We start from the raw sequence: 15,147 nt of genomic DNA, 5'->3' as shown, positions 1-15,147 counted from the left end.
GCCATCTTGGATTTTGACAATTGAAGTTTGTTATCTCTATTTCTCAAAGTACTGAATGGATCTTTCTCAAATTTCATAAGTAGGTTCCCCTTGGTTCCTTGTATTGCATTTTTGGACCAGTCTGTCCTGAAAACAACCTGGCAAACAAACAGCCATTATCGTTAAATCTCAACTTTCTTATATAGCTAGGATTCCCTTGTTTGAAAAGTACTGGAGGGATGTCTCGATTTGCACAGATTAGTAAAATGAAGGGAAAAGTAGAGAAAAGATCAATCTGACATGGAACCTATGAAGATCATTCAATGGTGGGCGCCAAGATCCCTCTAGGATCTCTTGTATATAAATGAGGCTGGTGTGGCCCCTGGGGCCAGAGGGGCTGGGCCCCAAAAGGGGAACTTTGATGAAATTTTGCTATAAAATCCTACTCCTCCTTAACCCTTAGGTGGATTTCAACAAGATATGGTGTGAAACATCATTGGGGGAAGGTGGTCATATTTTATATAAATTAGGCTGGTGTGGCTCCTGGGGCCAGAAGGGCAGGGCCCCAAAAGGGGAACTTTGATGAAATTTTGCTTTAAAATACTACTCCTCCTAACCCCCATAGTGAATTATTACCAAATTTGTTGTGAAACATCATTGGAGGAGGACAATCATATTATATATAAATGAGGCTGGTTTGACCCCTAGGGCCAGAGGGGCTGGGCCCCAAAAGGGGAACTTTGGTGAATTTTTGCTATAAATCCTACTTCTCTCTAACCCTTGGGTGGATTAATACAAAATATGGTGTGAAACATCCTTTGGGAAGGGTGGTCATATTTTATATAAATGAGGCTAGTGTCACCCCTGGGGCCTGAGGGGCAGGGCCCCAAAAGGGGAACTTTGGTGAATATTTGCTGTTAAATCCTAATCCTCCCTAACCTTTTGGTGGATTACAACCTAATTTGATGTGAAACATAAGGTGACGGCAATCATATTTTTAGCCCACCATCATCAGATGGTGGGCTATTCAAATCGCCCTGCGTCCGTGGTCCGTCGTCCGTCCGTCCGTCCCTCCGTCCGGCCGTCCTTCCGTCCCTCCGTCCGTCCGTAAACAATTCTTGTTATCGCTATTTCTCAGAAAGTGCTGAAGGGATCTTTCTCAAATTTCATATGTAGGTTTCCCTTGGTCCCTAGTTATGCATATTGCGTTTTGAGACCGATCTGAAAACAACATGGCCGACAGGCAGCCATCTTGGATTTTGACAATTGAAGTTTGTTATCGCTATTTCTGAGAAAGTACTGAAGGGATCTTTCTCAAATTTCATATGAAGGTTCCCCTTGGTGCCTAGTTATGCATATTGCATTTTGAGACCAATCGGATAACAACATGGCCGACAGGCAGCCATCTTGGATTTTGACAATTGAAGTTTGTTATCGCTATTTCTGAGAAAGTACTGAAGGGGTCTTTATCAAATTTCATATGGAGGTTCCCCTTGGTGCCTAGTTATGCATATTGCGATTTGAGACCAATCGGAAAACAACATGGCCGACAGGCAGCCATCTTGGATTTTGACAGTTGAAGTTTGTTATCGCTATTTCTGAGAAAGTACTGAAGGTTTTTTTCTCAAATTTCATATGAAGGTTCCCCTTGGTGCCTAGTTATGCATATTGCATTTTGAGACCAATCGGATAACAACACGGCCGACAGGCAGCCATTTTGGAATTTGACAATTGAAGTTTGTTATCGCTATTTCTGAGAAAGTACTAAAGGGCTCTTTCTCAAATTTCATATGTAGGTTCCCCTTGGTGCCTAGTTATGCATATTGCGATTTGAGACCAATCGGAAAACAACATGGCCGACAGGCAGCCATCTTGTATTTTGACAGTTGAAGTTTGTTATTGCTATTTCTGAGAAAGTACTGAAGGGATCTTTCTCAAATTTCATATGAAGGTTCCCCTTGGTGCCTAGTTATGCATATTGCGTTTTGAGACCGATCTGAAAACAACATGGCCGACAGGCAGCCATCTTGTATTTTGACAATTGAAGTTTGTTATCGCTATTTCTGAGAAAGTACTGAAGGGATCTTTTTCAAATTTCATATGAAGGTTCCCCTTGGTGCCTAGTTATGCATATTGCATTTTGAGACCAATCGGATAACAACATGGCCGACAGGCAGCCATCTTGGATTTTGACAATTGAAGTTTGTTATCGCTATTTCTGAGAAAGCACTGAAGGGATCTTTCTCAAATTTCATATGGAGGTTCCCCTTGGTGCCTCGTTATGCTTATTGCATTTTGAGATCAATTGGAAAACAATATGGCCAACAGACCGCCATCTTGGATTTTGACAATTGAAGTTTGTGATCTCTATTTCTCAAAGTACTGAATGGATCTTTCTCAAATTTCATGAGAAGGTTCCCCTTGGTCCCTTGTATTGCATTTTTGGACCAGTCTGTCCTGAAAACAACCTGACAAACAAACAGCCATTATCATTAAATCTCAAATTTCTTATATAGCTAGGATTCACTTGTTTGAAAAGTACTGGAGGGATGTCTCAATTTGCACAGATTAGTAAAATGAAGGGAAAAGTAGAGAAAAGATCAATCTGACATGGAACCTATGAAGATCGTTCAATGGTGGGCGCCAAGATCCCTCTGGGATCTCTTGTTTAATGAGACAGGTCTGACCCCTGGGGAAAAAAAGATGGGGCAAAAGGAGCGCTTAGGTTAAACATTTCTTAAAAATGCAATTCCTCTTTAATGCCTTAATTGATTACAACCATATTTAGTATGAAACATCATTGGGGAAAGGCAATCCTAATTAATATAAATGAGTCTTGTCTGACCCATTGGGACAGAGGGGCATGCCCCAAAAATGGGAACTTGGCTAAAATTTTGCTTTATGATGCTGCTCTTCCTGGACAAGCTAAATGGATAAAAACCAAATTTGATCTAAAACATAACTGGCTGCGATAAATAATTTATGGTAATAATGCTGGATTGAGGGGTGTGTCCCTGCTGTAAGTGTAAGTGTTTGTCAGATGACCGTTAAGGCCCATGGGCCTCTTGTTGAATGGATCCTGACCAAACTTCATATATTGGTCCAGCATGGCAATACCTCGAACGCGTCACCGCTTTTGCGACTTCATTTTTAAACGGGTTCTGACCAAACTTCATATATGAGTCCAGCATGGGAATACCTTGAACGTGTCACGGATTTGACACCTATAGTCTTCATGTGACTATATTGCATTCTGTATTTTTCTTGAATGGGACTCCATCCAAGAAAATAATCATGTACTATGCCAATTAAACCTTCTGAACAAAGGAAAATGCTTATATATGCATTTAGATACACATATAATTATAATAACTATGAGGAAATGAAGTTGCTAGTGTGATGCATAACCAGATACTGTTGAATGCATAACAATATATACCTTATTTATCTGGCAATGAGCCCATGCCTGATAATAAGCCCATCCATGTCTATTGCAGTTCAGTGCAAATGACAACTGATGTTATTTCAATGTCCTGCAATAACCCCACCCCCCATTTTGCGTCAGAGTTCATGTGTTAACACGTGAGGGGATTTGTATCGTTTGCGATGCCTTGTTGTACACTGAATTGTGATCCATTCCTCAGAATTCAAGCTTTTCCGTTTTACTTTGTGTATTATTATTGATCTGCTTTACTTACTGTTAATAATTACAAGGCTCCAGGCTAAATTCAGCTCTTAACAAAAAGAATAAAATAATTTCAAGCTTGCTGTATGAAGTATGGTATATTTATTCCACTGTAGGATATTTACAATTAATATGGGACTTCAAAAACAGAATTTCTTTTATCTTCTGCTGATAATGTTTGAAAACCAATCTGAAACTTCTGCATCATGATGTTGATATTTATATACATTGTAATTCATTAATATTTTTTGATTCAAGGTACAAAAGAAGTACTATCGCAATCAGAAGAAACAAGCGACCAAAGAGTTAATGAGCACACATAAGGATTCCTCAGTCATTGTGCTGGCTGATTGGCTCAAGGTCCGCGGGACCCTAAAGAGCTGGACCAAGTTGTGGTGTGTTCTGAAACCGGGTCTTCTCGTACTCTATAAGAGCGAGAAACAGAAAGTATGTTTTTCACCTTTATATGCTAATCATACTTGTTTTATTCACACATAAACAGAGCGTCTGCACAATACATGTGAAGTAAGAAATGAAAAGTGTATCCATCATTTTAATATTCCTCCTACCTTGTGCAGTAAACTTAAAATCATAAACTGTCAAATAGGGCCTACAATTCCTTGTTACATTTCAAATGTCTTGTATGCAATCTGTATCTATGATTCTGCAAAATCCGTAGAGTTGGAGATAGCATATACTAACAGATTATTATTCCACACCATTGATCAATATACTCAAACTGATTATAACAGATGATGGATTAGGATACCGAAATCCATCATGTAGTGATTGTTTTGAGGTCAGACTTTTATATGATATACGTTTCCTTTCATTTATTGACAAACAACTAAAAATGTAGCTTAATGAAGTTATTATGTTAATATGACATGTATTTTACAGAGTAGTCATTGGGTTGGCACCGTTCTACTGAACACATGCAGGCTGATAGAGCGACCATCCAAAAAGGATGGTTTCTGCTTCAAACTTTTCCATCCACTGGACCAATCCATCTGGGCTACAAAGGTACCACTGTCATAACACCTACACAAACTCTACCACTAAGTCCCAGTGTAATATCGACAGTTTTATAACGTCTGTATGACTGCTTTCATGACTCATTCTAGTTTCCAATGAACTGTTTGCATTGTTTTATTCACAGTGGTTTATTTTCTTGCAGTTTTTGATGATTTAATAAAAACATAATAGAGAAAAGTATGGTTCATTTCATTATTTCAATAAAATAAAATGATGTCTTTTTTTTTCTTTAAGTATTTGGTACAACTTTGAAAATGTTTACCATTGTAAACCATTGTTAACAAACTTTGTATTTGTGAAATCCCAGTATTGGGTTAATTATTTTTTCTTCTTTAATTTTCAATATTTGATTTTCTGTCTTTTCATACTTCAAAGTTATCTGCTCTTGTGTGCGGTATTGATTGTTACAGCATTATTTTGTATGAGAAAAAATGCATCCTTATCTCACAAATTTATGATGATACTCTCACACACAAATGACATAACACTCAATACCTGCTCACAAGGCAGTTACTCTGGTGGAATACATGTAAATGTATTACATTGGAATATGAAATAATTGAAAAAAAAATCCAATTTCAGGGACCAAAAGGGGAGACAATTGGTGCCATAGTTCAGCCATTGCCATATTCTTACCTCATCTTCCGAGCCCTGTCAGAATCTGCTGGTAAATATCTATGATGTATATTTCCCCAACTCCAGGCCTCTTTTGTTTTATACAGTCTTGTTTTTATGTCCCTAGTCATGAAATGGTAGAGCAAATAGTGTGCAAAAAATCCTCAGTACCTTACAAATGTAAACTAATACCTCAAACAAGTTCACATATCCAAGTGGTCAGATCATTATCAAGGTCAGCATTACTATAAATAGAACCACACAGAAAATCCTTGTCCTTGCTCTACCAAGTGTAACTTTCTTTTGATTTTCACTAAACAATATACAAGCTCTTGTAATTCAAGGTCACTAAGGTCAATAATTAGGTCTCTCGTCCTCTAAATAGAATCACAGAAAAAAATTATTACAAAAAAAAAAAAATCACACATGAAACCAGGTAGTACAAGATAATGTTCGAGAGTTGGTTCTAATGCTATTCTAAACAAGTGTTTTAAGATTTGACTGATTTTAAAATCCAGGTTGGCCATCCCAGCTTCAGATTGGCTATATTAGCATGCCCTAACAATATATGATTTAGTGTAATTTAAGGTGTGTTTGTCATATAGGGAAGTGTTGGATGGATGCCCTTGACTTGGCCCTTCGCTGTACCGGACTACTGATGAAGTCTATGAAGAAGGACCCCCACTTGGTACAGGGGGAGAACCCTGATACACCTGACACACTTTTACCCCCTACCACAGACCAAGACCAACTGAATGACAGCGACTGTGAGAAACATTTCGCTGGTGTAGGTGAGTTGTCAGTCTGTGAGTTGTAGAAGTTATTCACACAGACAGGTAAATATCCGTCTCATCCAACATGTCCAATATATTTATGCAGCATTACATGTGCAAGATGTTGTCACAACTAAGATGAAGTAATATCCAATTAATTCTGTTCTAGACGAAAATTCAGAACAACAAATATACAGTCATATTTTGTCAATACCTCATGTCAATAGGATAGGATATAAAAGGAAAGAAGAGAAAAGTATCAGAAAAAGATAAAAACAAAAATTAAAGCCAGTAGATGTCAAAATGTGTTTACTTTCCACATCAAACAATGCTTAAAATGTTCTAATTATAGACCTTGAGGAGGATAGTCGGACAGACAGGGAGGAGGTGAAGACGGATTCTGAATCAGACACAGAGGAAGAGGATGATAAAGTGTTTGATGAAGTCAGTCAGCCAAGTGAGACGTCATACATGGAGAATGTGGTCGAGGAATTGGGACAGGTATTTAAAGCGCTACACTTTGTCTATCCATCAGAAATTTAATAAAAGATTTGTATAGTTCACTTTTCACTAATATTGTGCACGACAGTCTTTCTAGGGTGATAGATCAATTTTGTGTAGTAAAATTGGAATAGTGATTGAAGTTTTCTGGAAAGCTTAGAATGTTTTGACTTAAAAATAAACATTTTTGGCCACAATCTCTGGACTGAAGGTTTTGGTAGGGGAGATTCACAAAGTTGTTCATACTCATAACATTGATGTGAGTCTGAAAATGTTTGATTTTGCAGCAGGGAGATGCTTGTCAAACAGAAGAAGTTGATGAAGAGAACAAAAGCCTTATCTGGACCTTGGTTAAGCAGGTGAGTCATCAGGTTAACAACTCAATATATGTCAAAAAAAATGTTTGATTAAATAATAACAGTCTTAGTCATGGCTTGATTATTTGAACTTCTGTTATTATACTGATCAAAATTTTATGTCTAGGAATAGATAAATGGTGGATTTTTCATCATGTTGATTTTGACATCTACGATATCATTAGTTTTTGCAAAACTTAGATAATTTACAGAGAAGGATAGATAATTTACAGAGAAGGAAGTCATCCATGGGATATTTTTCACACATTCAGGGAACAATTGGGAATAAGGCCCATTATCAGCCTCAAAAGGTACCAAGACAAAGCTCTGACAAATGAAAAAATATTTTGTCTCTTTGACATGACAGGTGCGGCCAGGTATGGATCTATCTAAAGTGGTGCTGCCTGCCTTTATCCTCGAACCTCGCTCCTTCCTAGATAAACTGTCTGATTACTACTATCATGCTGATATTCTATCTGAGTGAGTCTTCCTCATATTTTAATTTTCATCTTTGAGTTGTGAAAAATTTGTCTGAATTTAGAAAATGTGCTTTAGAAAATTGACAGAGTAAGATTTATCTCATATAATAATAGAATGAAGTACTGTAGCATGTTCTGTTTCTGTCCAACATAATAAATCTACCTGTTGAATTATACTGTCTGACTGCCTCTTTTATTGTCACACGAAGTTTAATGTAAGACTAAAGCTTTAAGGTAGATTCTGTGTAATAGAAGTGCCTAGAAATGACTTAAATACTAAACACTTAGCTCAGAACTGGGTTAATATATCATTGTTTGGATTATTTCAATTCCTAGTGCTGTTACCCTAGAGGACCCCTACTCCAGAATGAAAGGTGTTATCAAGTGGTACCTGTCAGGCTTCTACAAAAAACCAAAAGTAAGTGTTTATCTGGTTAAAAAGAATGGTTTAAATAAGTTAACAGGTTATCTTAAGCATCCATGTTATTAATAGCATTCATTATTACAAAAGTGGTTGTAATATATTAGGATTTGAACAGATTTGGTATTGGTATTTCCCTTCTTTATAAATAAATATCACTTGCTAGTCTCCAATAATCTGGCAGAATTGTCATTTTCTTGGATCTAATTTAATACTATGCATGATGGTTAATTCATAGTTTTACATTTTATATTATAATATTATATTAACAAAGATGTTTGAAATATCAAAATTGCAAATAGATTGATACTGTATGTGCCTTATATATTTCTTCCCAACACCAGGGACCTATATTTACCTAGAACAAACCAGCTCCATATCTTAGTCAGATAACTATTCTAATTCTAAAAGTGCTTGTTAATATCAAGCTGACAATTCTAGTTGATCAAAAAAATATTGGATAAGCTTTTAACATAGTTACAGAGAACAAAATTTGCATAAAATTTTAGTGAGAAAGTTGTCAGGAAAATTAACTAAATTTTAATTAAGGTATGAATATAAAAAAAAAAAAAAACTTTGACAAACACCATGTTGTGTATGTACAGGGCCTGAAGAAGCCATACAACCCCATCATAGGGGAGACATTTAGATGCTACTGGCAGCACACCAAGACAAAGAGTCGCACATTCTACATAGCTGAACAAGTAAGTCCACTAATAAGGTTGAGTGCTTATTTTTGTCCCCTTAATGTCTAAATACAAATATAAAATATATAGGATTATATACTTATATTAAATATTTTTGTACTTAGCACTTAGCCTTTGTGTGTATTCAACTATTTTGTACATGGATATTTTTGTAGTGAAACATGTAGCTATAGAGCAACATACACATTGGAGTATGTGTCCTGGAGATGAATGAATACCAGTTGCTGAATTTCATCAGAGCAATTGTTACCTAGTCACACATTTGGGTTCTGTCTCAATTTACTACAGTATGTTAGCTGATATGGGGTATAGTCAGTTTGTTCACTTTGCATTCAAAACTTATCATTGTTTGTGTTTACAATCTCACTGATAATCTTGTTCTTTGACCAGATATCTCACCACCCTCCAGTGACAGCCTTCCATGTGACTAATCGACATGACGGCTTTACAATCAGTTCAAGCATTCTGACCAAATCCAAGTTCTATGGTAAGTTTCAGACATGCATGGCTGTCTTAGTTTTTCATATACAGCTGTAAAATACCACAGAATAATTAAAATCTATTCATTCAGATCAACGTTGAGTAATATTCCATCATCACAGCAGCTGTCACAAAACACTTACTGATGGTTCAGTATACATGGCTGAAATATTGTGTTCCGATTGGGGACTATACATAGCTGTTAATCCGACAATTTCTGTGTGTAACCCCCCAACCCCCAACCCCAACCCCAACCCCAACTTCTCTCCCACGTCTGCCTGGCCTGTACAGAGAGCTGTAGATAAATTTGACTAGTTGTAAGCATTCAGCATTCACACTTTCTTCATAGATTGCCCTTTATCAGGTACTGGGTATATGATTTTAATAATAAAAACAAATCAGTTGATTAAACTTGACATAAAGCTTGAAGAGCAAGTTCTTGATTTGAATTAATTATTTTGGGACTTGCTGATTTCTCTGTAAGATTAAAATGTTATGTTAAAATACACCTTACGAAACAGTGGATCACAACCATTAGCATCTACAACTATATGAATAATATTTTATGTAAGTTTTACCATGAAATATTCCATTCATGATGGTATTTGCAGACTTGATTATGAATATAATATTCTATCTTCTACACAGGAAACTCCCTGTCTGCCATTTTGGATGGGACCGCCAAATTAACATTCCTAAAGCGAGGAGAGGATTATCTTGTAACTATGCCATATGCTCACTGCAAAGGTATGTACAACTGCTTAATGTGACAAAAATTAAAAAAGGATTGTGGACCAAGTTATAAAATGTAATGGATATTCATCTAAATGGGGTGGGTTGGTGTCGTAGTTCTAAATAAAGTCTTTGTCTCTCGGTTGACAGAGTCTACTTCTTTGGCCGAAGAGGTAGAGCTGTATTAAATACAGTCTCTGTCTCTCGGTTGACAGAGTCTACTTCTTTGGCCGAGGAGGCAGAGCTGTATTAAATACAGTCTCTGTCTCTCGTAGAGCTGTGTAGTATCATGCTGAAGACCTAGGCTCCATTCCTGTCTGACTACTTGGCAGGAATATATTTCCCCGTATTCTAACATTTACAATAGGTTTGAACTGTCTGTTTAATTGTTCTGTTTACAAGTAGCATGGGGGACTGTATGTTTGAACTTTCTGTTTTTAATTCTGAATTTCATTGATAACAATGTTTTCTGTTGTTATGAAATCCCTTGCCTAAACATATATGATATTCATATCCTATGTGTTACCAGCGGTCTGCTGTATACATGAAACACTGACAATCTTTGAATAAAGTGCCCCAGCAACCGAAAATGTTGAATTTATGTTTGGTCAGTATCATCAAAATATATTTTGAAGAGAACCTTGTCAAATCGAATGACCAATCTATATTTCTTACTTTGAAATACAAAATATGGTTTGAACAAATTTTTTAATTTTTCAATCGTGCTTGTATAAATGCTAGTTGGTTACAGAATGACATAGCTGTAAATTCTTAAAGTTGTGAAAGGAAAGTGTTAATATATGTTTTAAATATGAGATGCTTATGCTACAAAAGACGTATAGACTTCCCTAGAGGTCAGTGCATTCAAATGGTCTTAGTCTTGGATTCTTAACTATGATAATATAAAACGTCACCCTAATGATCCTTGTTTTACTGTTGTTAGGAATTCTCATTGGTACACTGACTATGGAGATGGGAGGCAAAGTGGCCATCGACTGTCCAAAAACAGGGTACAGGTGTGAGCTGGAATTTAAACTCAAGGTAAGTATTAGAGGATATATATAAGAAGCTGGTCTAGAATTGAAAATTCTTTTTGAAAACTCGGCATTGCGAAGTACAGCAATGTTGATGTCATACAAAATACTGTGTTGGTAATATTCATGGGGGATTTAATTTTACTATATTCACAGTCATTATAGATATCGTGTGAAAATAAATACCCAGTGATAATTTATATTTACAAACAAATGTTGTATAAGTGTTCACCGTAGAATGTTTAGAAGGTGTGGTTATACAAAATGTAATACTTTCGAATTACGTCCGACTAGAACTGTAAATGCAAAATATTAGCCCCATGAAATTTAACAACTAGACAGCAGAAAGATGAAATCAAAGTTATCTATTATCGTTTTCTTTGGCTCTAAAATATCTTCATTGTATATGCTTTAATGAATCACTTTCATTATAGAGTTCTATGTGATAGAGATTAGAAGTGTTAAATTCCATCAGAAAATGGTGGTTTTGAATACTTTGAAATGTATTTCTGAAATAGAAATAAGATGAAAAAAGCCTAGTCCAGACAGATGACATTCACTATATTCTTCGAAATTTTATGTTTTTGGTTTTCAGCCTTTCTTAGGGAGTGGTGCTGCATCCAATAGAATATCAGGGAAAATCAAGATGGGTTCTGACACCTTGGCCCATGTAGAAGGTCACTGGGACCAGGATGTGTTCCTCAAGGAGAAGGGGTCTTCGGTCAGTATAAGTTCCACTAGGCTGTATATGAGAATTTGTAGTTTTTCCATTCTTTACCTTTATGTCTGAATAAAGGATTTGGATCTGTGGTTGACTGGTTAACAACTAATTGCAGGAAATTTATGTGATGTAAAGTTAGTAAGTTACTGGTTTACTGCCTACATGACTCTGCCCACTGCTAGGCTTCATTTCATCAACTGTTACAGTAGTAGTGTTCTGTTGGCATAGCTGATTTTAAGTCTTTTTATATCAACACCAAGGTCTAGAAACATTGGAGGGATTATATTCTATTTAAGACCTTATATTTACATTTTCAATTCGCTCCGCCTCAATGAACCTAGTAAACTCAGGTTACTTCATTTCCCGTTGAAGATTTTGGGTCGCGTGCTTCTGTTCTGAGAGACGAATCACTTTCTAGCCGGCGTGTGAATACAATCACTGAGTTTACAATGGCGATCGAGTTCTGTACCGCCTCAGACTTGAATGCACTTTCATTTTGTGAATTGTGTAACATTGTTGTAAACGTATATAAACACAAGTGGAAAAGCCGCTTTATGTGGTAATAAAAATGCCAGTATAATGCAGACAGTTTAGAAAACAGGATCTGACAGAACACTGACACTCCCGATAGCACCGAGCTCATGACCTACGTAGCGCAGTAGGTCTAACTTTAGCTGTACATCTCAAATGCCATGCTTGATACCATTTTAGTGGCCACAGAAAATTAACTTCAATTTTAACACTATTTAACAACAAAAAACAGACTGGTAGCAGCAGTATGCTATATCGAGCACAGGGACACATTAGTATCGTAATTTGACTCATAATGATTAATCTAAACATATGGAGGACACAAGTTTCCGGCCATCGAATACCGCCAATTTTCAAATCAATGTTTCTTTACTTGCTATATATTATCAGAATTTACATCCAAAAACGCCAGTGTGACAATGAAATCCAGTATTTCAAGAACACCATACACGGCATCAGCTAATCTGCGACTAAAATCCACATTGTTACACTTTTTCTCGAGCTCTGAATATCCGGGCTATTAGACTGCATCACATACGGTCACAGGGGTTCGGCGTTGAATTTAGAGTAACATATGACATCTATAAATAATCGAAAGACTAAAAATCCAACATTCATTCAAATTGTAAAACCTTACAAAATCCATTTTTTTCAAGGCTTTAGAGAGTATATAAACACTGTTTTTAATGCTGTGATACTTCACTGTTGTGGTCACGTTAACCTTGTGCTAATGTTTTTAACCGAACCCCTGTGTCTCGAGTGACCAAATCACACACATACTATACTGTCAATACTGCACTTTAAATTCGTATTTATATGGGTATGGCTAATTTTTTATTATGCAATATCATAAATATTTTTTATAAATGAAAATTGTACTTTGACAATATCGTATTTATGTGTGTCAACATCGTAATAATCAAAACGTGTATGGGACTATATTTGGTGTTGCCTTGGCGACGAGATTAGCTGACTGACTGCTGTTCCACTACTGTACACACATGTACGATAAGTATAACAATGTTACAAAGTGACGCACTTACGTCACTCCTTTTCGACCGAATTTTGCAATCTGGCGGCAGGGTTTTTAATTTGGTTAACGTAAATATAAGGATTGATTGTCCATTTTGTTGCTTGCATGGACTGATGAAGGGAAGTGGATCTCGTGCAAATGGTACATGAACTGCTTTGCAGTTCACTTCATTTGCACGAGGTTCACTTCCCTTCATCAGTCCATGCAAGCAACAAAATGGACAATCAATCCTTAAGTGGTTGGAAGAGTTCTGAAAAACTGTATGACAGATGAATGCAATCAAAAACTGCATGGAATTTACTCGTGATCATCCTTGTTTCATTTTTTCAGGAAAATGAATTATTCTGGAGTCCGACACAAGAAGTGAAAAGTCAGAGGTTAATTCGTTACACAGTACCAGTTGATTCACAAGGAGACATGGAATCAGAGAGGTTAGTTTACTCCCATTTGTCTATTACCAGTCCTACATAATGTACAACCATCTTTTCCTCTCAAGAAGGTGTTGGTACAATTTTCAAATTTCTGATAATATTGAGATTACTATTTCTGGGGTGACATATATATTAGTGCGGTGATTTTGTGTAGATGTTAGGACAAAGTCTTTGTTCAATACAGCCACAAAGAACTATCTCATCTGTTCATAAATTTCTATTATTTCACTTTTGTATCTTAAGTCTAATGATAGAGAATTAAATCTTATCTGATAACTTGATTATGTCCTCATTTGCCATGGGAGAAGTTAATTAACAACAACCAATTTTTCTATTGATTTCATTTCCAAGGTACCCCAATTTTTTTTGTCCTCAAAAATTGTTGAAAATAGCACCCTTCAACAATAACTACTTTACAATAACTTGGTTGACATTCTACTGATGTATAAACTATCAACAGACTGTGGAGGCATGTGAGTGATGCGGTGGTAGTAGCTGACATGACAAATGCCACGCAAGAGAAGTTTATACTGGAAGAACGTCAGAGGAAAGAGGCACGAGAGCGCAAGGCCAAGATGGAAGAATGGATGCCACGCTTATTTGAAAGGGATCTTCTGACCGGAGATTGGGTCTACAAAGATATAGAGTAAGTTTTGTTGAATTTTCAAACGGAAATTTTCAAATGAAAATAAGTTTTCTTACTGCTAAAATCGTTATACTTCATGTATGGCATGTATCCGGTAATGAGTTCAAGTCTAATACTTAGCTTTCCTATACATATCACTGTTCTGTTTCACTATCATTTAATGACATTAGTCAGGGGGTTGGTTTAACACGGGACAAAGGTATTACATTATGTAATACCTGACTTTGAGTCAAAGACTCTGGGGCCTGTTCCTTTATGTAGTCAAACCGATTCGTCAGTTTTAAAATGTAATATTTCAAACATATACCTTGACGGACCCGAAGATGTTAATACAAGCCTTGGAAGTTTTTGCCACGGCTCTTCTGAAAACAATATAAAATCACCAGGTCTGTCTTTATTTCATAAACGAACTACACTGGTCCAACTGGCCCTATCTTTGAAACGCAAAAATGAAAATGGCCCTGGACTTATTGCAGTATTGCAGGTTGCCATAGCATAGTTACAGTAATACATTGTAGTAAGTGTTTTTTTGTATTGTAGTATGAGGCCATGGGACCCAAGTAACGACCTGCTGCAATATGAGTCTAGCTACTGTATTCAAACGTGGACACGTCACAAGACACCTGTTGTACGGACATGTAGCATCGCTAGTCTCGAGCAGCAGCCAGTGCCTACTGTTGGTCGTCATGCACCCTGTATCCATAGAAACTCCGTAAAGAGGCTACGTATTGTTGGGGAGGAGAGTGAAAGCTCAACGCCAGAGATTGACACTCGACACAATAGTGATTCATCAGACCAAACTAAAGGTTAGTATAGTGTGTGAGTTGTTGTTTCCAAGATAAGAATGAAATTTTAAGGAATATATAACTTGCAAATGAAAGTTTAGGAGACTATTATGGTCTATTTCATGGAAATATATGAACATCTGCTGAAAACCTTTGGTACAACTGTAATCATAAGGATTAGGGTTATTAGCCTTTTGGTATGG

The 15,147-nt window shown here is 36.6% G+C and overlaps 1 protein-coding gene across 1 annotated transcript in view; it reads left to right on the top strand.

Moving 5' to 3' along the window:
• The window catches only part of LOC117335732 (oxysterol-binding protein-related protein 8-like), a 42,562-nt gene that overhangs the window by 20,368 nt on the left and 7,047 nt on the right, over positions 1 to 15,147 (top strand). The window contains exons 5-20 of the mRNA XM_033895907.1: positions 3,923 to 4,111; positions 4,565 to 4,687; positions 5,282 to 5,366; positions 5,920 to 6,105; positions 6,440 to 6,588; positions 6,876 to 6,947; positions 7,312 to 7,424; positions 7,760 to 7,841; positions 8,450 to 8,548; positions 8,942 to 9,038; positions 9,680 to 9,778; positions 10,707 to 10,804; positions 11,393 to 11,518; positions 13,413 to 13,513; positions 13,974 to 14,159; positions 14,700 to 14,965. Of these exons, the coding sequence (XP_033751798.1) occupies positions 3,923 to 4,111; positions 4,565 to 4,687; positions 5,282 to 5,366; positions 5,920 to 6,105; positions 6,440 to 6,588; positions 6,876 to 6,947; positions 7,312 to 7,424; positions 7,760 to 7,841; positions 8,450 to 8,548; positions 8,942 to 9,038; positions 9,680 to 9,778; positions 10,707 to 10,804; positions 11,393 to 11,518; positions 13,413 to 13,513; positions 13,974 to 14,159; positions 14,700 to 14,965 (2,071 nt within the window). The remainder of the gene's footprint in view (positions 1 to 3,922; positions 4,112 to 4,564; positions 4,688 to 5,281; positions 5,367 to 5,919; positions 6,106 to 6,439; positions 6,589 to 6,875; positions 6,948 to 7,311; positions 7,425 to 7,759; positions 7,842 to 8,449; positions 8,549 to 8,941; positions 9,039 to 9,679; positions 9,779 to 10,706; positions 10,805 to 11,392; positions 11,519 to 13,412; positions 13,514 to 13,973; positions 14,160 to 14,699; positions 14,966 to 15,147) is intronic.

The sequence above is a fragment of the Pecten maximus genome, chromosome 10, assembly GCF_902652985.1.
Source record: "Pecten maximus chromosome 10, xPecMax1.1, whole genome shotgun sequence".
Lineage (NCBI taxonomy): Eukaryota > Metazoa > Mollusca > Bivalvia > Pectinida > Pectinidae > Pecten > Pecten maximus.
Note: the sequence above shows the minus strand (reverse complement) of the source record. Positions and strands in the feature narration are given on the sequence as shown.